Source organism: Cryptomeria japonica, chromosome 5, assembly GCF_030272615.1.
Source record: "Cryptomeria japonica chromosome 5, Sugi_1.0, whole genome shotgun sequence".
In the NCBI taxonomy this organism is placed as follows: Eukaryota; Viridiplantae; Streptophyta; class Pinopsida; order Cupressales; family Cupressaceae; genus Cryptomeria; species Cryptomeria japonica.
This window is the reverse complement of record NC_081409.1, coordinates 609449292-609472354: the sequence shown is the minus strand read 5'-3', so window position 1 is coordinate 609472354 and position 23063 is coordinate 609449292. Positions and strand designations below refer to the sequence as shown.

General features: G+C 37.3%; 1 protein-coding gene across 6 annotated transcripts in view; it reads left to right on the top strand.

Moving 5' to 3' along the window:
- The window catches only part of LOC131065140 (protein HAPLESS 2), a 296194-nt gene that overhangs the window by 101639 nt on the left and 171492 nt on the right, over positions 1-23063 (top strand). For all 6 annotated transcript variants that reach the window (XR_009111380.2, XR_009111379.2, XM_057999571.2 and 3 more), the window contains exon 8: positions 2049-2186. Coding sequence is in view for 4 of the 6 variants with exons in the window: in XM_057999571.2 (XP_057855554.2) it covers positions 2049-2186 (138 nt within the window). In the remaining 2 variants the exon portion in view is untranslated. The remainder of the gene's footprint in view (positions 1-2048; positions 2187-23063) is intronic.

Genomic DNA, 23063 nt, shown 5'->3' with positions numbered 1-23063 from the left:
TCATCCCCTTGGAGATTGCATTGTTCTTGTCGAGTTGTGAGGGTGTCTCTGGTGAAACAAGAATCGGTTTATGGAAATCTATCTATCTGCAACACTAGTCATTCCTATCATTGAACTTAGGATTCCTAAACCCTTCCCTTTTGATTTTATTTCCTAGTCTGAGAATCGCAGCATCGTTAGATGCAGACCATCTTGTTGCAAACGTAAGGCCCCTTGTGTTTCCAGCAAAACACATCAAACCGCTGAGTTATCTCGCAGTCATGACCTGACATTTGAAACCTTGAGGTTGTCTCCTGTGATCATATAAAATAGCATTAGGGATTCCTTACGCAAGAGAGGATAGGAGACTTAACAACATTCTATTCTGCGTTGGTCGAAGAGAGTTGGTTATTTGACTTTAGCCACGTCAACAGTTAGGAAAGATGAACAATTGCTCAATCTCCAAATCTGAGGCTTGAAAGTAAAATGCGAAGAATGGTTTTTCTTTTGTAATCTCTTATTTTTATGCCGTTTTTATAAACATATGAAATATTATATTTCATTCCCCTCTAAAAGTGACTTAATTTTTCTTTTTAATTTTACATTTGAGCCTCCAAAAAGTCATATATTTTTGATAAGCTCTCCATATTAAAAAAGAATAATTAAATATAAGTTGCTTATAAAATGAGCGACTTTAGACAATTTAATTTAAGTAATTATTTCCTTACAACACACCAATTGCCTATGGAAATTAAGATAGGCTAAAGATTTTTGCCAATTGGTCACATCTGCAAAGAGGACATTATAGGGAGGATTATTCTTTCTCTTCCTCACTAGCTCTAGAGCATGTCAACGTGCCCTCCTGATTTAACAATCATAGCCCTATTAATAAAAATAGTGGATGAATGTTTAAAATGGACCCACCTAACTTACAAAATTTAGTTAGCTTAAAGAGATAGTGGTAGGAAACTTTATTTAGATTTTGTCCTAGTATTGTAGTTATAGAAAAAACTTTCAAAAGTGGAACCATTTAACTTCAAATCTTGGATATCAAAATTTTTGATTGCTAAATTAATGTTTTTATGCCTTTAGATTTGAGGACACCAAAGGTAGAAATTTATGATAATTAAAACCATGTGGCCCATTAACTTGGATCAATATTAGTTATAGAACCCCATCACCTGTAAGGATAGAATAATAATAAGGTGGATTACAATCATTTTATTATGATCGCAACTTCATAGACATTACAATTTAATGAGTAACAATCCAAAAATGAAGGGAGGAAATATTCCTGCCAAAATGATGAATGAGAAGTAGGATTTTGATTGATAAATGGATCTATAAAATCAACCACTAAAAACAGTGTATTCAATCCTCTCCACTAGCTCATCATTTATGAAAAACTACAACTCTAGAAGGGATTTACATGAGAATTGTAGATAGTTTCAAAGAACAATTCTTATAACTAAATTTTGACTTGTACCTATATATCCTTAATGCACGTAGGATTGCTAGCTCTTATTTTGGGAGTAAAGAGATTTATATGTTTCTTCGACTAGGATTTTTTATATAGAGATAAATACAGTCAAGATAATGCTAGAGCTAAGGAAATTGTACACCTTTTTTCTTTAAACAGTAACTTCTGCCAAAGGATAATACATGAAAAAGGGGAGGAGAATGCTAGAAATTTCTTAATCTGACGGTTTATATGTATATGCATTGTGCCTATATTGACACAAGGATAAATTAGTTCTATGTGAATCATTGATCTATCATTGAACGCTCTAACAAAATAAATCTTAAATTTCTCTATATATTTAGGTGTTTTCCATATCCTTTTTAAACTCTTACATTATGTACATCTAGATTTTCTAGAATTGATATTCAATAATTGCAGCTAGATCAAATTATTACCATCTATTATGTTGGAAACTGTTTATTCAAATGAATATGACAATTCGAATGGCAGCAATATAAACTTAATTGATGACGAGAATGTCTGATTTTAATTATAAATGAATCACTTTGAAGTCAATCATATACCAAGATTTCATTTTGGCTTGCAGATTATAATTAATGTGAACCCACAAAATAAGAGGGCAGTGTCAAATGACAACTTTCTAAAGGCAAACTTAATTGGTGACTTCAGTGGTTATCGTAGTGTACCATCGTTTGACAACATGTATCTCTCCATTCCAGCTCAGGTATATAACACTGTGCATAGTTTTTTTTTTTAAGAATATGTTGTAAGGCAAGTTTTATTGAAATCATATAATAATATATAAACTTATGTGCAGTTCAAATTTTACAAAACATATAATAATTACAATCTGCATTTGACTAAGTGGTTGGCTAATTTCTCTTGCCACATAACATGGCACTAGTACACTAGTATATGTTGTTTTTTTTAGTCTTTTGATGTCCATACACATGCAATATGGGATTTTTCATTTTCATTTTTTGATTTACTTATTACTTTACCTGATCAGGATATAATAGCACGTATGATTTCAAAAAGCTAGATTTTATCTATAGAATTATGAGTGTACTACTAACATACTTGCGAACCACCATAGCATATGCAATTTGTTAGAGAATATGATAGATTAACATTTGTTTCAGAGTTATCTTATTAATTTCTGGTAATAATAAAATATTTGTTGGTAGTTTAGATTTGAGTCTAACTGCACCTATGGAAGAGGACTTAGTAGTTGTGCATCTTCACATCCCTCAAGCTCCTAAAATGTAGGTTAAGTTTTTGTGAAAATTCCAACATACCGTCATAGGTGAGTTAAGAGCTTAAAGTTATTGTTTGGGGTTTTGGATATCAACAATGTTGCCATATCGTCTATGGCTTCATTGGTTTGTCCTAAAAAAGCCTCAAGAAAGCAAGAAAGAAAACTTTCCAAAAGGAAGAATCACATGCACAACCTCAGAAGAGTGTACCACCAATAATAGGAAGTGGGACCAAGAATGAGCTTACAAGGAAGAAGATGTGTTAAAGAACCTTGGTAACTTGGTCATAGTTTTCTTGGCAAGGAGAAAATTCACTATATTGAGGTAGTTTTTGACAGGGAGGAAGAAAAAGAGGAACTTGAGCTAAAGTTACATTCAAATTTTGAAATGAAGACACCAATGGAGGAACACTTGCTTCCCCTTCTAGGAATGGCAAGATATTTTCCTTTAAGATTTAAGGGAGTTCCATGTGGATGTAATAGTGCTTTTTGATATGTAACCACTCAACTTTATTGAAGGCTTGGTTTATAAGAGAGGACTTCAAATTGAAGAATTTCAAGGATTTTACATCATTGTGGCTAGCAGATGCATAATCCCTTGCAAAAATAAAATTAGTTAGCGTAACATACTCATTCGCTGACATAAGATGTTTGATGATTTTTATATTGTTGCTTTGGGAGAAATTGATTTAGTTTTGGGTGTCCAGTGATTATGTTGTCTTGGTGAAATTATTCAAAACTATCAAATTTTAGAGTTAGATTTTCTTTCTGAAGGAAGAAAGATGAAACTTAAGATACTTCCAAATAAGCAACCTAGTATAGTCATAGCAAAAAGAATGGAATTTTCCACCACAAAATGTCTAGTGATATCCATGGAGATTCTTCGCACAAGTTTTTTAAATCACTTTATAGTGGCACAATGAAAAAAAGATAGGGCAAAGCAAATCTTTAGAAAGTTTGCAGATGATTGTTGACAACCACTAAGGCAAATTGAGGAGGTTATATTTGAAATTGTCTTTCAACATTGTAAACTGAGCCATTTGGATACACAAACTTCCACGGTTGATTGGGGATCCTCGAATTATAGTGATTTTCATGCAAGATTAATAAGAAGGGTTTAGTCTACATTGCTCGAGGATGAGCAATTTTCAGAAGGGCGGACTATCATGTACCCGTTTTGGACCGCAAATGTTCAAGTGCACCTAAGCCTATCCTTTTATCTTTTGTTTAAGCTTGGGTAAGATGACGGATAATAATTTTTTAAGTAATAATATAAGTTTCTCATAAGTCACTTTATGTTATAATATTTTAAAAGGGGGACAACTTATATTTTTTTAAAAGAGGGCCAATGTTATGTCATTAGGGAAGTGAGCTTGAGAGGTATTCTCATTCTTTAAGTTTGTCCTAATTAGAGAAACGGGAATCGCCCAAAGTCACCGAGTTTGGGCGATTCCCGAGTCAAGTGAGGGTCTTCGAGTCTATTGGGCTTGAACAAGTTTGGCCCCCAAAATCGCTCAAAATCACCATCTTCCAAACTCGCCTAAAATCGCCGAGTTTGGGAGTCAGGACTCGTCAAACTCGGCCGACATAAGGCAACTTAAAGGCAAAAAAAAACATGTTTTAAAATGTTTTTAACTTATTTTTTTTGTTTATATTTTGCTTTGCCCCTAAAAGTGAACTTCATTTCATTCATTTGGCAAAATAGGAGGAGAAAAGTGAGTTGTGAGGAGAAACAATAGAAAAATAACACTCGACGCCTTTATCAAATAATAAGTCTTTTGGCGTTGCCCCTTGACCCCAACTTGAGGGCACTGCCTCCAAACCCCCGTCATAAAATTAGGGGGGAAACTGCACTGATAAAAGTAGGAAAATTTTAACCTCCGAGTCTAATTAGGCTCCATATAACAACATATACTTTCATTTAGTGCATCAAGAGTTGGAAAGGAAGAGTTTGCATCTCATTTGATCATATGATGACATGGATTTTTTATTCCATGAGTTTTGTAATATTGTATACATTTGACAATATTTATATATCTATGTTTGTTATTTCCTTCAGCTAGATTTGCATTTATGCTTATGTGATTTATGTATACTTGTGTATGTAATCAAACTGGCTTCTATTTGATGATGTTATTGTGTCATTAAGATGTATCTAATAAAGGGTGCATGAAACAAGTTTTAAATCCTTAAAAATCTCTAAATTTCTTGAGTTTTTCACTTTGCCGAGTCCAGCCGAGTTTTGACTCCGAGTCCCGAGTCCCGAGATGAGTAGGCCTTGCTGAGTCGGGTCCGAGTCCCGAGTCCCGTTTCTTTGGTCATAATATTATTTAAAAATTGTTGTAAAGGCTAACCTAATGTTTTATTATTGTGGACTACCTAATAGGGCACAATAAAGCCTTTTGTAACTCCTAGGAATATTTTATTAACTCTTGGCATGGGATTTATATTCTAAAATTAGGAGGGGAGTTAGAAAATCTAAAAAAAATATTGGAGGCAAATTGGAAAATAAAGAATTAATTTTTTAGTATTTCTCTCAATATATCTATAAAGGGAAAAATATCAAAGGAGATATCTAGTTTTATATTGTTAACTTCTGTCATTTCAAAACATTTGTGTTTGAAAACGAATTCAAGGACAAAAAACCTTGAGGTCTTAGTGGAGTTTGGGATGATTTAGCTCTTGGATTCTCAATGGTTGATTCAAATTTAGGGATGAAATTGGGAGGGAATCTTAGTTCATTGAGCTAGCAATCATCTATAATGATGCAACAGGATGGTTTTTGATCTAGATTTTAGTTGATTTTGGGTTGTATGAAGATTTCAAGTTTTGTTGTGGAGTTTGAATATTGAAATAAGTTAGTTTTGGCAGATTGATATCAATAAATTTTCAGTGTTCTATGGTAGGGTGTCCATATTTTATCTACTTATTTGGTTGTTTGGGATTTTCAGAATGCATTCCAGTTCGGTATTTTCAAAGTTTATAATTTTCATTTTCTTGTGGTGGTTGGTGTTGACGTGTCTAAAATCACGGAACTACGACTTCATCCGGCCAACGTAGAATAGAAATGCTAAGAATCCTTTCCTCTCTTGAGATAAGGAAATCCCTAATGCTGTGTTAAATTGATCAATGGGGATGACCTCAATGTTTTGGTTGTCAGGTCTTGATTGCAAGATAGCTTAGGAGTTGATGTGTTTTGCTGGAAACACAAAGGGGACTTATGGTTAGACGGAATTGGTTTCGTACAGGTTCCCTAAAATCTTACAGTCCTATTTCATCTGATTTGCTTCTAATTGATGCTACTTCAGCTCAACTTGCGGGCTTCTTTGATAAAAAAGGAAAAAAGGGGAGATAAGGATAAAAAGTAAATAAGAACAACTAGCTAATTTAACTTAAGACAACATATTTGAACACATAGACGGAAGTCTTAAAGTACCTAGAAATTACTTTGCCAGCTAATTAGCACAACCAGGTAAAAACCAGTGCAATCATCTAAGGATTTTGAATTTTCAAGTTGCTAAACACAAATGATGGACTCTTACACCCACTGATTCAAATCTAATAACCGAACTTAGCACAAAAAGGCTCAGACTAACCATGCAGAGGAAATAATAATCCACTATTTCCTAATGCTATGAACCAAGATTTCCATCAAATACGTGCATAAATAAACTGTCTGAAAATAAATACAGTTGCAGAAATATAAAATAGATGGAGAAGAGGACCATGCACTCACAGTAAAAAAGACACAGCTTTAACATCCATTAAATTCTGTATAAATTTTGCCAAAGTTTTGCAACAATCTTTTTTTCTGCCTGAAATAAAGGAGAAACTAACTCCTTTATATAGAGTTCCCAAAAATGGATGAATGGCCAAGATTAAACTTAGATAAGTGAGCCAAATTCATCCTCTATCAAAACTGCTCATACCCATAAATGGGAGGCAAAATATCAACAACAACAAAAGGGGGAACAATAACTACCAAAAAGGTAATCAATAACTGCCCAAAAAGCTGCTCCAAAAAGTGCACATGCACGGAGCTCAAGATTTACAACAGTTTTGGTAGTTAGGAATGAACTTTATGTCTGAAAAAGTGCTTTTTAAGATTTAAAAAGAAACTTATATTTTAGGAAAGCACTTTTCCTTTCCTGCTGTGGACTCCTTTTCAATAAATTCGACCTCGTTGCACAAGTACTCTCCCTAGATATCTCGATCGACTGCACGCTCTACCCGAATGTAGTCCTGGAATCTTAGGCACAACTTGAACAGTTGGGTTGTTGGAGGCATAGGAGGATTAAACATTTTATAATGAATACCCTCTAGGAGGCTATCTACATTCTCCAACTCTTCTCTCCAGCATGATCTATGATTCTCAAAGCACGATATATTTGCCTGTAGCCCACTAGCAAAATCCAGGTCCTCCATGGAGTAGGTGACCTTGGTTTGCAGCTTGTCCTCCCACTGTGGTTGCGCCTCATTGTCTATCATACTACTTTTCCAACCAGGAACCATTGATTTGAGGATCTTTTCACCAAGATCCTTCACGTTTGACAAAGCGTCATCGCACTTATCTTGCATTTTGTTGATATTATCCTTCATGTCGTTCTTCATGCTGAGAATCCGATACCATTCCTTGAAGGTATTGACATCATAGGGATCTAGGATAATATCAAGTGTGGGGATTTGAGAGCAGGTCCAAAATAGAGCCCTTATGAGGGGCAATGCCTTGGCAATCGCCTCATGAGCGTTATAACTTTCTTTCCTAAGCTTACACATTTTGATAAGAGTGGATTCCCTATGGAGAGCCATTTCTCGCAGATCTTTGAAGATTTGCTCTCCCTTTTCCTTAGTGCCTTGAATCCATTCCCTGACGGCCTTGCGATATCACGCACTCCGTCAAATTCAGCTGTGGTCCTTTGTGTTAATGCCAATGGGGGAACATGGGATTCAGTGGCATGTTGCAGCGGCCTCAACAGATGATCAATGTACCCCTCAGCTTGCTCAGCAGGAGCACGGTACATGTCTCTCTCAGTGGTCATTTCGTCGAGCTGTCTGAGAATATTCTGCACAGAATCCTTGAACTCTTCCCTTTCCTGCTCTTTGGTGGTTCGCCCTATTGGGATGGTCGCAATACTATAATCGGCCAATGCAATCTGATCCGCTAGCTTATCTACAGGCGGGGTAGCGATATGAATGGTGCGGTTCCTCTGCTCATCCTTAGTGATCCTGGATCAGGTCTTGGGCTTTTTCTTACGTTTGGATTTTATTTCTCCTATGCGAGAGAAGATATTCTCTAGTTTGATAGGTGGCTTGACCGACTGCCTTTCGCTGTGCACGAGCAATTAGCCAGTCTTGAGGAATGGTCTGTCCAGATGTAATTGCCAAATTCCCAGTCTGTTCCTTGGAGGCCTCAACTGGCTCACTGCCTACCTGCAATTGATCGGGCATAGAAGGAACGGATGCAGTATCCAATCCCTTACTCATGGCTGAGTTCTCCCCTACCTCGTTGAACAACTATTGGGTATCCCCTTGTGATGGTTGCTCTTCGGTTTTGTCGGGTTCCTGAGTCTCATCCTCCTTTTGTTCTCCCTCAACGGTGGTGTCATCCTTGCCACCGCTATTCAATTGCAATTCATGCCTACTTCCCTGTGTGATCTCATGCTAAGTGCAACCAACTAGGGTTTTCGATAGTGAGTATTTTGCTTCTTCAGCTTCAGCTAATAGTGCGATTGGGTGAAGTTATTTCTTATCATTTTAATTTTTTTCCTAGATATTAATCTGTCAAAATTTCTATTCTAGATTTCATGCTTAATATTGCATTATAATAATTGGATGTTGTTTTGCAAATTCTAAATAAATTATTAACTCTTGATGGCCATGTTGTATAATGTCCCCTTATGGTCAAACTTAGGAAGTTGGGACAATTATCTATCACTGATCAATTGCAAGAGATCTCTTTCCTCAAAACTTATAAGAATCAATTGCAAGAGACTTCTTTCCTCAATAAGCTTAAATAATACTTAAGTTAATAATAATAGAAGTTGATACCACTTCACAAGTGAACATACCAATCATCAACTGGTTAAACAAAATGCACTCTTGTATGTAGAGCCTGCATATAAAGCATAAGAACAAATACAAATATGTAATATCCCCACTTTGAAATACAATTTAATGATAAATAATAATAAAATTAAAATTAAAATATAAAAGAATATAATTAAATTTTAATTAAATTAATAAATGGTCAAAGACATTAAATGAAAAGTTGTGACTCTCTTAAACATGAGGTATAAAGGGAGAAGAGAACCTCATTTGAGGGGGATAATTTTTGGGGAATCAAAAGTGTAGATCTGATTTAAATAAGAAGTGCACATCTGATTGTGAAAGGTTGTGTCCCTATGCAAAAGGCAGAAATAATGAAGAGTTGCACTCTTTCAAAGGGTGCTAATTATGAAAACGTGAGTCTTTTGCCAAAGGGCATACATGATGAAGATATATAAGAAAGGAATCCAAAACATCTAGTGGGATGACCATCGATCAGATCAGATCAGAACTGTTACTAAGTTACAGGCAGTAACATCTTTGTTCTTGGTTGTATGCATGGGGATGTGCTTAATATATGAAGCCTGATTATATTCTTATGCAGAATTTAATAGTAATATTAATATAGACTGCAATATGGTTGCTTATAACAACATCTGGGTATGATTACCAGTGAATTCCTTATACAGATAGAAAACACATACAAATAGATTAATATGCAGATAAATACAGAAGTTCGATCTACACTCTGATTGGAATGAAAAGAGAATCAAAAGGGAGAATACCTTAGCAGAATGGAAAACAATAAAGGGACAACTGTTTTCTCTTTAAGAAGATAAAGGCACCCTCTCTCTAACCCTCCCTTATCAATTGAGAATAGTTATCTAGGGCAAGATTTAGGGCAATTCCAAAAGGGGACATTACAAGTGTTATCAGAGCATGTTCCTGCCAGCCTAGGAGAACAGAGAACATATTTGCTTGATTGTTTGTAGCGAAGAAGATAAGCATGATTACTTCATTAAGTTTGGTTGACCCTCTTAGTATAGACACAACAATTATCAAGCACAATGAAAAGAACAGGCAGTGATCAGTTTATGAGAAGATAAATAATAACAAGGCCTGTGGTTTTATTAGACCTTAAGTCAATCAAACAAAAGAATCGATTGGGATTTATTAGAAGACAACACATTTGTTAGTGATAAACAATAAAACAGTGACAATTATCTTTTAAAAGATGGCGAGTTCTTTTATAATAAATAGAAAGGTAGCAGTGATTACTAGAGAAAATCAAATTGAATGAAGACATCAAGTTTATTAAGATAGCGAGAGTAGTAATTAGTAAAGGATGTGGTCTGTTCTTAATAAAGAATTATGATTATCTCAAAAGACATAACCTTTGAAAGATTGTCTCTTCATCAAGTTGCCTGTTTTGATGAGTCTATAAAAAGGATTGCGAATTGTGGTGGAGGAAAGAGTGTGAAGAATAAAACAATATATCAAAACACCAGAAAGAAAAGAGAGATTTATAAGGAGCTATCTTATGCAGATTTGTGTAAAGAGATTGATTACTTATCTTGTGGATAAAGTGAATGGGCCCAAGAGATGGTTTTAGTTCTGGTTGGATGCTCCCGCGTCTTGTGGATAAAGTGAATTGGCCCAAAAGATGGTTCTGGTCCTAGTTGGACTCTTTTGCCTCTTGTGGATAAAGTGAATTGGCCCAAGAGATGGTTCTGGTCCTGGTTGGACGCTCTGGTGCAGGAGCACCGAGTGAACCAAGTGCACCTCCTGATTCCAATGACCTATATGGGGTCAAATATGAACATTTTGAGTTCTAGATGATTTCATGTGTCAAATAAGGTCAAATGAGACCAATAGCATTGAAATAAGGTCATTTGACCATTCATGTAATCAAGTTGTCTAGATGGTTCTAGGAAGGTCCTAATTTGGCCAATATTGTGCAAATGAGTCAAAATGGATCAAATTGATGTAATAATGTAAAAGTTGGTTCCAACGGTCCTTTCATGTCTATTTGGACCTATTTCAATGTGTTTAAGGTCATGGTTTAGCAAAATGTTGAAAGTAACCCAATCATTTTGGGGGACTATGATAGTCTGGAGTCTAAGTTGGTTGAGTAATGCAAAATTGTCATATTGTCAATTTATTGCCATGACAATTTTGCACTTTTTCTAAGTTGTGATTCTCCAACAGTCAGTTCAGTTTGAAAAACGGTTGGAGGAGGTTGTGTTCGTTTGGGGTGACTTTTAAGGACCCCAAACCTCGAAAGATGTGTGTGTTGATTTGATTGTTTTGAGAAGGAAATTGAAGCATCAAAACTGTTGGAAATGCAAGAAATCATCTAATTTCTGTTGATTGCATAGTGAAGGTGGATTGGCAAGAATGATCATCACATAGATCCCAAAACTAGATTGTTTTACCCTTGTTTTGCATTTTGTGTGAAGCCTTGAAGTTATCGCTGCCCCATTCTACAAGCAAATCTCTACCGGGTAGCCTAAAACCCTCAAACCCCTAGGGTTTGATTGTAATAATGGGTTTTGGCCTATCAATCCTTAACTGAACACTCTGTCGTTATAGGAGATGATAGGCCACTGTATCATATGTCAATTCCAAGAGCCATTTAGAGCACACAACAGGGCGAAGAGGATGGAGAACTAACCCTAGGTCTGACATCTCTATGTGACAGACCGGTTTTTTGAGTGCAGTGCGAGAGAATTGAGTGGTAGAGCACTAGAAAGGGGTTTGAATGTGATAGAGGAATATTTTGGAGGTTGACACAACATTTCATGGTCAAGGATAGTCATCTTTTAGGAGAACCAAGCAAGTTTGTGACAGGTGTTCAGTCAAATAGGCCTAATAGCCCTATTAGGTTTGTTAGTGCAGTATTGGTTGGGATATCTGCAAGTTGGTCTGGTACCATAAACTGAGATATTGTTGAGAACTCTCGAAAGGGTATCTGAAAATATAATTTGTTTGCCTAGATCCTCAGGGTGTCAAAAGTTATCACCTGATTCCTTGAAATGGAGGCCTAATTGCGACCAGTTCTGTTTGTGGGCAAGAGAGTCAAAATCGATGTTCCGGTGGGTCTAAACCATGAAATCCTGTTTCCTTTGTGTTAAGGTGTTGTGAGAACACTCCTCCAAGGGTTGTTGTATTGAACTGGTCAAGTGGGCCATTCAAACCCCTAAAGCCTAGTAGTAGCCCACTCATGTATGCAAGGGTGTGTGAAGTGGACATATTGGAGCCCTTGAGTCTCCCAAGGCATTGTTTAGTGTCATTGAACCATTGCTTGACTTGGTGTTGTGTAAGGACCCTTTGGTAGTAGGGTTTTGGTTGAGTTTGCAAGCCTTAGAGGTTGGTTGGTTCAAGGTTATCCTTCCAATCTGTTGCCTCCTCATCACGCTCCTGCCTCTTGTGGATAAAATGAATTGGTCCAAGAGATGGTTCTAGTCTTGGTTGGATGCTCTTGCCTGATGCAAGAATTGTCATTGATGTCAAATTAATTGAAAGCAGGAAGCATCTAAAATGACATCACAGAAAGAATGAAAGTATCTAAAATATATCCTAGAGTCGGGTGTTGGTTTGGAAGTTTTCTAGCAAATCAGCACGGTGAAGCAGAAGATTACAGTGAGCATGGTTCATATCTATATCATTATTTGAAGGAAAAAATAGAAATCAAATGAAAACTATTAATGGAAAGACTTTATAAATAATCCGATATATTTATTACCCGATATATAATATGGAAAGACTTTATAATTATCGGCAAATATATTAATATAGCGGCAAGTTTATTAAAGCGAAAAAATGTTTTGATGGCGGATGTATTAACCAAGTATTTTTTACGGCACCTCATGAGCGTTAATATATTGAACAATATTATCGGCGACACACTTTAAATTAATTAAAGCGGAGATAGATATGGAGCGGCAAAATTAAAAGTGAAAAATAAATCTCGACAACAAAAATTATTAAACTTTGTGTTTTGCGGAACGAACTTAATACCGACTGGGAGAAAATAATATCGTAAATAAATTACATACCTTATTTTTACAATACATATTATCGGGCTTCATTAAGTTCGGTGGTTTGTTTATTATGAAAAGTATTGTCTAAGGTATAGTGGCATAAGAGTTTATTAATATAAACAAAAGTGTTTGGCAAACAAATACTCCCGTAAAAAGTTTATTAATAGAATTTAACAAAAAGAAGTTATTGAAATATTGAAGGATATGACTTTTCAAACTAAAAGTCATGTTGGTTTGCAACCTGTGGAACTAGCACATATATATATGAGTTTTTAAAAATGCTTTGAGAAGGATGTTGATATGCTGGATATATATACTTTGTATAAAACTGTGGATTTTTGAAAGTATACCTCACGTAGGTGAAGTAAGAAGTGTGCAAAGAGAAACATGAACAATCAGTCCTAAAAGAGCATAAGTTTAGAATATAATAGCAGATATATAAACTTAGCACATGCAGATTTGAAATGAAGAGTAAGGTAGATTTATGATCAGCTTACAGCAGATTTAAGAAAGAAATTGTGACATATTTGTATGAAGATGTGTATGCAGATTTAAAGAGTGTTACCATTGTCCATCATCCATTGTTACAACAACATGTTCAAGATGGAAAATTAGATTTGTGAAGAGTGAGTTGGTGCTCACAATTTCAGCAGAGAGAGTTGGTGCTCACAAAACAGAGTTCGGGGGTTGGTGCTTCCAGTGGGTTGGTGCTCACAAAATAGAGTTCGGGGGTTGGTGCTTCCAGTGGGTTGGTGCTCACAAAATTGTAAAAGAACATAAATATATAGCATCCATTTTCAGTGGTTTTCTCCCGCATTGGGTTTCCACTTAAATCTTTGTGTTATTGTGTTCATATGCAAAATTATTTTTAGTGATTGATTCTATCATATAAAATGTTGAATTGAAAAGTTTCATTATACTGATTCACCCCCCCTCTTAGTATAATTGTCTGCTCTTCATTGCCTCCCTTGGATTGGTTACTCCGAGAGATGGTTTTAGTCCTGGTTGGATGCTCCCGCATCTCGTGGGTAAATGATAGATTGATTAGCCCAAGGGACAGATCTGGTCTTGGTTGGACGTTCCTCCTTCTTGTGGACTAAGTAAAGTATATCTTCATGTGTATGCTTGTATCTATCCATGTGTCTACTTCGTGTTTTCATGTGTATGCTCCGTGTTTTATGTGTATACTCCGTGTTGGGCATATGTACTACATAATATTTATGATTACTGATCTCTATTATTGTGAATTGTATTTTTTGCTGACCTAGAAAGATGAGTTTATTTAGGAAAGAATATTGCAATGAAGGTCTTACATGTGTGTCATGATTCTAATCCCCTTCTCAATGAATAAGGATTTCACCTTTATTTCTCTCAAGGAAACAACCAAACACAGTTCTTACGATTACAATTGATGAGAGAGAACTTGTCTTAAGATTACAAATCTTTAGGGGTTAGTTAGGAATCCTTGCATTGGGAAAATTTAGTTAAATTGAGAATTGCTTGACGACAAACAATCTTCAGTGGGGCGGGCTGTAATGTCCCCACTTTGAACTACAATTTAATAATAAATAATAATAATAAAAATAAAATTAAAATATAAAAGATTATAATTAAATATAATTAAATTTTAATTAAATTAATGATTGGTCAAAGACATGAAATGAAAAGTTGTGACTCCCTCAAACATGAGATATAAAGGGAGAAGAGAAACTCATTTGAGGGGGATAATTTTTGGGGAATCAGAAGTGCAGATCTGATTTAAATAAGAAGTGCAGATCTGATTGTGAAAGGTTGTGTCCCTATCCAAAAGGCAGAAATAATGAAGAGTTGCACTCTTTCAAAGGGTGCTAACTATGAAAAGGTGTGTCTCTTGCCAAATGGCATACATGATGAAGAGGTGTGACCTCTCCCTTACCTTGAGAGATATAATAGAAAGGAATCCAAAACATCTAGTGGGATGACCATCAATCAGATCAAATCAGAACTGTTACTAAGTTATAGGCAGTAACATCCTTGTTTTTGGTTGTATGCATGGGGATGCGCTTAATATATGAAGCCTGATAATATTCTTGTGCAGAATTTAATAGTAGTATTAATATAGACTGCAATATGATTGCTTATAGCACCATTTGGGTATGATTACCAGTGAATTCTTTATGTAGATAGAAAACACATACAAATAGATTAATATGCAGATATATACAGAAGTTCGATATACACTTTGATCGGAATGAAAAGAGAATCAAAAGGGAGAGTACCTTAGCAGAACGGAGAACAATAAAGGGACCAGCAAACTATTTACTCTTTAAGAAGATAAAGGCACCCTCTCTTTAACCCTCCCTTATCAATTGAGAATAGTAATCTAGGGCAAGATTTTGGGCAATTCCAAAAGGGGACATTACAAAATACATATTTATCTTATTGTTAGGGTTAGATCAAGTATTGAATTTATAATGCATAAGAGTTGGAGAGAAAGATACATGAAGGTTTGCTTGGAGCCATTTCTACACCAAGCCCAAGAAAGGTTGCCTTCTACAATCTTCTTGCTTCACTTGGCAGCTCGCACTTGCTTGCCTATCAAGTCCCCTTCTCCCATATTATCATTTCTTGTGGGGGAATGGGTAGAGAATGCAACTGGGTTCCTTGACTCCTCCGTGTAAGGGCCATCCAAGCTTCGATGCCCTCTTTGGTCATCCAAGGATGGCTTACTTACGAGCCCCTCGTCACCCCTGCATCGCATCCATACCCTTTCTCCACAAGGGTACACTTATGATGCAAACATATATAAACATTATCTAGAGAAACATTTTTCTTATTATAATGCATGTGGCATAGCTAGGATGAATTAATGTAAGAACCCAACTTGGCTCTCCTCTGCTGACTGTTTCTTTTGAATGCAATAGATTTGAATTTGTTTTGGTTTTTGAATGTTTATAGATTTTTTTGTGTTTTTTTGGTAATAATGAGCAATGAAACAATACTGGAATAAACTCCTATGCTTAAAATAATACTGGAACAATAATATTACTGCTGGAATTAATTTACGAAACTATCAAGGGAATGTTTGTTCTGTTTTATGGCCAATATGCCTGGAAAACAAATTCATTACAATGTAAGATAAAAACCTGATTTTTGCTGTCCCAGTAGTTGAAAAAAATCTGCCAACTACAAATTTTAATTTTTTTGAAAAAATTACTGTTCACGCGGTACTGTAGCAATCCGTACGGCGGCACTATTCACGCGGTACTGTTCACGCGGTACTGTTCACGCGGTACTGTAGCAGTCCGTACGGCGGTACTGTAGCGTTTACTGTAGCGCGGGTACTGTAGCAGCAATTGTATTTTGAAATGATTGCCTCGATTCTGATTTTTAATGGCTGCCAAATGAAACTGTAGGTCTGCAATTAATATATATTCGAAAATCTGCATACCCTAGATGTCTTCCCTTCTTTTTAAAGCCCAAATAGAATTCCAGAATGAAGCTCTCCTGAAATGCCAAATTTAGTGGATATTTCACCACCTCAAATGGTTGCAACACTGAAGAATTGTGGCTCTCCAATGGCTGACTGAATCAGAAACCCTTGGCTTCTTCTCCCAAGTTCATAACAAACAAATATCAATTCTCTGGATGGATGATATAAAATGAGCTCTTAAGTCCCTTCTTATTCTTTCTTATGAGAGCTCGAACACTTTCTTGGCCAATGTGGGATTAAAGACATATTCACACATTATAATATTAAAGTGACTTTATTATTATAAAGTTACTTTATAACTTTATAATAACATTAAAATATTTAAATAAATCACTTAAGTCACTTTTAATTAAATTAATTAAATATAAAGTCACCTTTTTTAATTTTATTTTATTTAATGACTTAATAAGAAATTAATTTAATCAATTTCTCCTTATTTCTCCACTTAGCCTTCGGAGAATGTAAAGGCTAAGAACTCCAATGAGATGCTAAAAAGGTGGGGACATTACAGTCCGCCCTTCCTGAAATTGCTTGTCCTCAAGCAACTTCAACTCCGGATGCTGCAAAATCTCCTCATTCTCCCAAGTGGCATCCTCTACTGGCAAATCCTTCCACTTCACCAAATATTCCCGGATGTTAGGTCTCCTCAAGTTCCTTTCTCTGAAATCAATGATAGCCTCCGGTATCAAAACAAGTTTTCCCTCATCATCCAGGGGTGGTAGTACTGTAGAAGGCACAATATGATGTCCTAGCGCCTTCTTGAGGCGTGACACATGAAAAACGTTGTGCACCTTGCTCTCTGCCGGTAAATCTAACTCATAAGCCACCTCTCCCACTTTCCTGATAATCCTAAATGGACCATAGTATAGTGGCTTAAGTTTCTCGGCACCACTCTTCTTGAGAGTGGATTGACGGTAAGGCTGCAACATAAGATACACCATATCTCCAACCTCAAAAGTCCGCTCAGTCCTCTTCTGATCTGCATACTGCTTCTGCTGATTCTGTGCCTTAGTTATATTATCCTTGAGAGTCTTAACAATGTCTTGACTCTCCTGTAACAAATCACCTGCACTGGGCACTCTATTGTCACTCAAAAGCAGATCCATAAAATTGGGTGCCTCATACCCATACAGGGCCATAAAGGGTGACATCTGAATAGACATGTGATAAGTGGTATTGTAGCAATACTCACAGAGATAAATCCACTTTACCCATGCCTTCTGTTGCCCTGCTATATAATTTCTGAGATATTCCTCCACCCATTTGTTCACTATCTCTGTTTGACCATCTGTCTGAGGGTGGTAGCTAGTACTCGGAGTGAGCTCTGTCGCACACAACCTGAATAGCTCCTGCCAAAAGTGACTCATAAACCTGCTGTCCCTGTCACTCACAATGCTTCGAGGTAAGCCATGTAATCTGAATATCTCCTTGAAGAACAACTCTGCCACCTGTGTAGCAGTGTATGTAGCAGTGATTGGAAAGATGTGTGCAAACTTCGTAAGGCGATCCACAACCACATATATGCAGTCCCTGCCTTGGGACCTAGGCAGTCCTGTGATGAAGTCCATAGACAAACACTCCCACTTCCTATCAGGAATCGGAAGTGGCTGAAGTAAACCGGCTGGATAGGAGTGTTCTTGCTTATTCTGTTGGCAGGTGGGACACTCCCTAACATATTGAAGTACCTCTGCTTTGAGCCCTTTCCATGTGAAGCGCTCTCTAATCTGCCGGTATGTCTTTTAGTAACCAGGATGTCCTGCCATAGGTGAATCATGAAAAGATTTTAGAACCATCCTCCTCACTGCTGATCCTGGAACCAAAAATATTCGCCCTTTGTAAATGATGAGCTCATTCACAAGGGTGTATCTGCTGTCCTGAATATTCCCATCTATGAATCCAGCTGCCCAAGTATCCTTTGCATACTCTGCAAGGATCAAGTGTCTCCAATCCTCCGATATGTCTGTCAATAAGCTCAAATGGGGCCGACGTGATAAGGCATCAGCAACTACATTCTGTGTCCCCTTAAAATATGTAATGTCAAAGTCATAGGACTGTAACTTGCTCACCCACTTCTGCTGGCTATCATTGAGATCTCGCTGCCCCAAAAAGTATTTTAGGCTATTATGGTCGGTTTTGATACAAAATTTGCTACCTACCAAATATTGCCTGAATTTAGCCAAAGCATGCATAATAGCTAACATCTCCTTATCATATATGCTGAAGCTCCGCTCTGGCCCTCTCAATTTCCTGCTCTCATAAGCAATAGGGTGCTTCTCCTGCATAAGCACCGCTCCAATGCCCTCCCCGGAAGCATCACAGTGTAGCTCAAAAGGTTTGCTGAAATCTGGTAATGCTAACACTGGACAAGAAGTCATCAACTCCTTAAATTTCTCAAAACACTCCTGTGCCTCAGGAGTCCACAAGAAAGCTCCCTTTCTCATCAAATCTGTCAAGGGTGCTGCATGCCTAGAATATCCATCCACAAACCTCCTGTAGAAACCACATAATCCCAAAAAGCCCCTCAACTGTGTAAGGTTCACCGGTGAAGGCCACTCCACAATGGCACGAATCTTTTCAGGATCCATGCGTACGCCCTCTGCACTGATGATGTGACCCAAGTACAACAACTCTGTCATGCCCAAATCACACTTTGACTCCTTTGCATACAAGGACTCTCTGCCCAATATATCCAACACCGGGTCAAGGTGAACCAAGTGCTCCTCCCAAGATCTACTGTACACCAAGATATCATCGAAGAAGACAAGTACAAATTTCCTCAACTGAGGATGGAAAACCCGATTCATTGTTGCCTGAAAAGTAGCAGGTGTGTTAGTTAGCCCAAATGGCATAACTACAAACTCAAAATGGCCACAATGACATCTAAAGGCTGTCTTCTCAATGTCCTGCTCTCTAACTCTGATCTGGTGATAACCTGATCTCAAATCTATCTTTGAAAAGAAGCAAGCTCCATGAAGCTCATCTATCAACTCATCGATCCTAGGAATGGGGTACCTGTTTTTAATTGTCTTCCTATTAAGCACCCTGTAATCAATGCACATCCTCAATGGCCCATCCTTCTTCTTCACTAAGACCACTGAAGAAGCGAAAGGAGACTTACTTGGTCTAATGTGGCCCATAGCAACTCCTTTACGGTTTTCTCAATTTCATCCTTCAACCTCTTCGGATGCCTGTAAGGTGTAATCATGATGGGTTTAGCCCCCTTCTCTAACTCAATGATGTGCTCAATACCCCTGTCTGGTGGTCTACCTGGTGGAATGTCACTGAAAACCTTAGAGTGTTTAACTCTAAGCTCCTGAATATCAGGAGGATATTCAATCTTCTGCTGTCCCTCCTGTGATGGCATCAACATGCACTCTGCTGCCCACTCTACCTGATCATGTCGAATCAATCTAGCCATCCTCCGGAAAGAAACCATCCTGAGATCACTGTCCCTGATTGCCTTAAGAATATGTGTCTTCCCATTCACTTTAAACCTCATCTCCATCTCCTTGAGGTTAAGAGTGAACTCCCCAATATCATGCAACCAACTCATCCCAAGGACTATATCTGTATCTCCCATAGGCACAACATAGAAATCTGCCTTAAAGTCATAATTATTAACTTTCAATGGGAGTCCAGTGATCTTACGATCACATTTGAGGACATAGCCATCAGCTACCCTCACTCTAATTCCCCCAAACTCCTCTGTTTGTATGCCACGCTTCTCCACCATCCTAGCATCAATGAAATTATGAGTGGCACCTGTATCAACCAAAATTATGACTCGCTGTCCAGCAAGCACTCCTCTCATCCGGAATGACCCTTCCTGCCTAATACTAGTGAGAGAGCTTCCCTAAGTTGCCCATCTCCTTCCCCATCCTTGGACTCCATTTTAGACAAGTTTTCAGCCTTGTCTTCCTCTTTTTCAGCATCTATTTCCTCTATATCAGACTGCTGATCTGAATTATCTGATTCTGATTCCTCATAGTATGCCCACATAACTCTGTTAGCTTTGCCCTTTGGTCTAAGAGGACAATCATGGTTTGCATCATAGGGTCCCTTACAGTAGAAACATAATTTTTTCTTCCTCAAATCATTTAATGTTTCCCTGTCAAAAGGTGCTGGAGTTTTATCTTTAGAATCATTTTTAAAATCAGTCCCCTCTGGTTTTTTATAAAATGGTTTGTTATCCTTACTAGAAGATGCTCCTTTGGACTGAAATTTGTTTGTTGGGACTGCATGTTCCATACTTCTTGCCTTTTTCATAGCTTCCTGTAAAGAAATAGGATCAAATGCCTTTATCCAACCTCTCAGTGGTTCGGATAGGCCCTCAATGAAAAGAACTATCAATCTACGCTCTGAAATGTTTGGCACCATGACTGCCAACCGCTGAAATTCACCAATGAAATACTCCAAGTTGCCTGTTTGTTTTAGCTGTGCTAAGTCCCGGAAGTAAACCTCTGGATCTTTCTTGTCAAATCTTTCAACCAACCTATCCACGAAGTCCTGGTACTCTGTCACCTGATTATGCTGAAGTGTTACCATACCATGGTACCACCAGTCATGTGCTACTCCCTCCAAATGCAAAGTGGTGTATTTGATAGCTTCAATCTCTGTCATTGGCCTCAGTGCCAAAAATGTGTCAAGCTTATGAATCCAAGCTTGAGCTGTCATCTTACCACTCCCATCAAATGTAGGCATAGTAAGCTTGCCTGTAACCCTATTTAGCTCACTATTTTGACCTCTAGGCCTCCTATCTTGTCTGAGTGACCTGTAATGCTCTCTCCTCTGATTAACAAACCTCTCGAATGTCATCCTCTCTCGCACCTGTGGAGTTAATAAATCCCATTCGTCATTCGCAGCCATGAGGATATCTGCGAACATCTCCTCTCCTGGTTCTCCTGTAGGTGCTACCTCAGGCTCATCTCTAATGAAGGTAGGACGTGTAGGCCTGTCTGCTGTCTTGGAATGAGTCCTCTGAGCTCTAGGTGACCCCACTGCACTCCTGTTATCCCCTTGCTCCTGATTCTGTCTGTCTTGTGGGTTCATGCGCTCAATCATGGTGGTGAGTGCCTGCAAGGCCTGAGCCATCTGCTGCTGTCCTGTAGCCATTACTCTGAAAAATTCCCTTGTTTCTTGCTCCTCATTCCTATCGCCTCTGGGTGGGCTACCCCCTTGCCTGTCACCCATGGTGCCCGGTTGCCTGTCAAATTCTTGTTCCTTGTCAAACAAAGCTCGCCTGCGAGTGTAATATCTGTGAGAGCCAACCTCAGGCGGCTGCATGTAATTGCTAAACCCTCAGGGTGGCAGGATTTAGCTCTGATACCAATGTAAGAACCCAACTTGGCTCTCCTCTGCTGACTGTTTCTTTTGAATGCAATAGATTTGAATTTGTTTTGGTTTTTGAATGTTTATAGATTTTTTTGTGTTTTTTTGGTAATAATGAGCAATGAAACAATACTGGAATAAACTCCTATGCTTAAAATAATACTGGAACAATAATATTACTGCTGGAATTAATTTACGAAACTATCAAGGGAATGTTTGTTCTGTTTTATGGCCAATATGCCTGGAAAACAAATTCATTACAATGTAAGATAAAAACCTGATTTTTGCTGTCCCAGTAGTTGAAAAAAATCTGCCAACTACAAATTTTAATTTTTTTGAAAAAATTACTGTTCACGCGGTACTGTAGCAATCCGTACGGCGGCACTATTCACGCAGTACTGTTCACGCGGTACTGTAGCAGTCCGTACGGCGGTACTGTAGCGTTTACTGTAGCGCGGGTACTGTAGCAGCAATTGTATTTTGAAATGATTGCCTCAATTCTGATTTTTAATGGCTGCCAAATGAAACTGTAGGTCTGCAATTAATATATATTCGAAAATCTGCATACCCTAGATGTCTTCCCTTCTTTTTAAAGCCCAAATAGAATTCCAGAATGAAGCTCTCCTGAAATGCCAAATTTAGTGGATATTTCACCACCTCAAATGGTTGCAACACTGAAGAATTGTGGCTCTCCAATGGCTGACTGAATCAGAAACCCTTGGCTTCTTCTCCCAAGTTCATAACAAACAAATATCAATTCTTTGGATGGATGATATAAAATGAGCTCTTAAGTCCCTTCTTATTCTTTCTTATGAGAGCTCGAACACTTTCTTGGCCAATGTGGGATTAAAGACATATTCACACATTATAATATTAAAGTGACTTTATTATTATAAAGTTACTTTATAACTTTATAATAACATTAAAATATTTAAATAAATCACTTAAGTCACTTTTAATTAAATTAATTAAATATAAAGTCACCTTTTTTAATTTTATTTTATTTAATGACTTAATAAGAAATTAATTTAATCAATTTCTCCTTATTTCTCCACTTAGCCTTCGGAGAATGTAAAGGCTAAGAACTCCAATGAGATGCTAAAAAGGTGGGGACATTACAATTAATCACGACTTATTATAATATGACGAATACAATTTCTTCTAAGTACATCATAACTATTAAGCAGCCATGGTAAGGCTAGAATAGAGTGCTACAACTAAATAATTCATCTCCAATAGCAGAATATCTCTAAGATATTGCATTCAATTCATTAAGATTTTTATAAGGACTAGGATAACATGCATATATGTCTGATAAACAGTACGGAAAATTCTCCATATGATTCAGTAGTAATTTCAATAGATTATTACTTGTAAACAGTAGAGAGGTAAGTTTGATACAGCATACCAGGGAATAGTTGTGTTTGCAAACTTCCTATTCTCCCTCTACTGATTCTT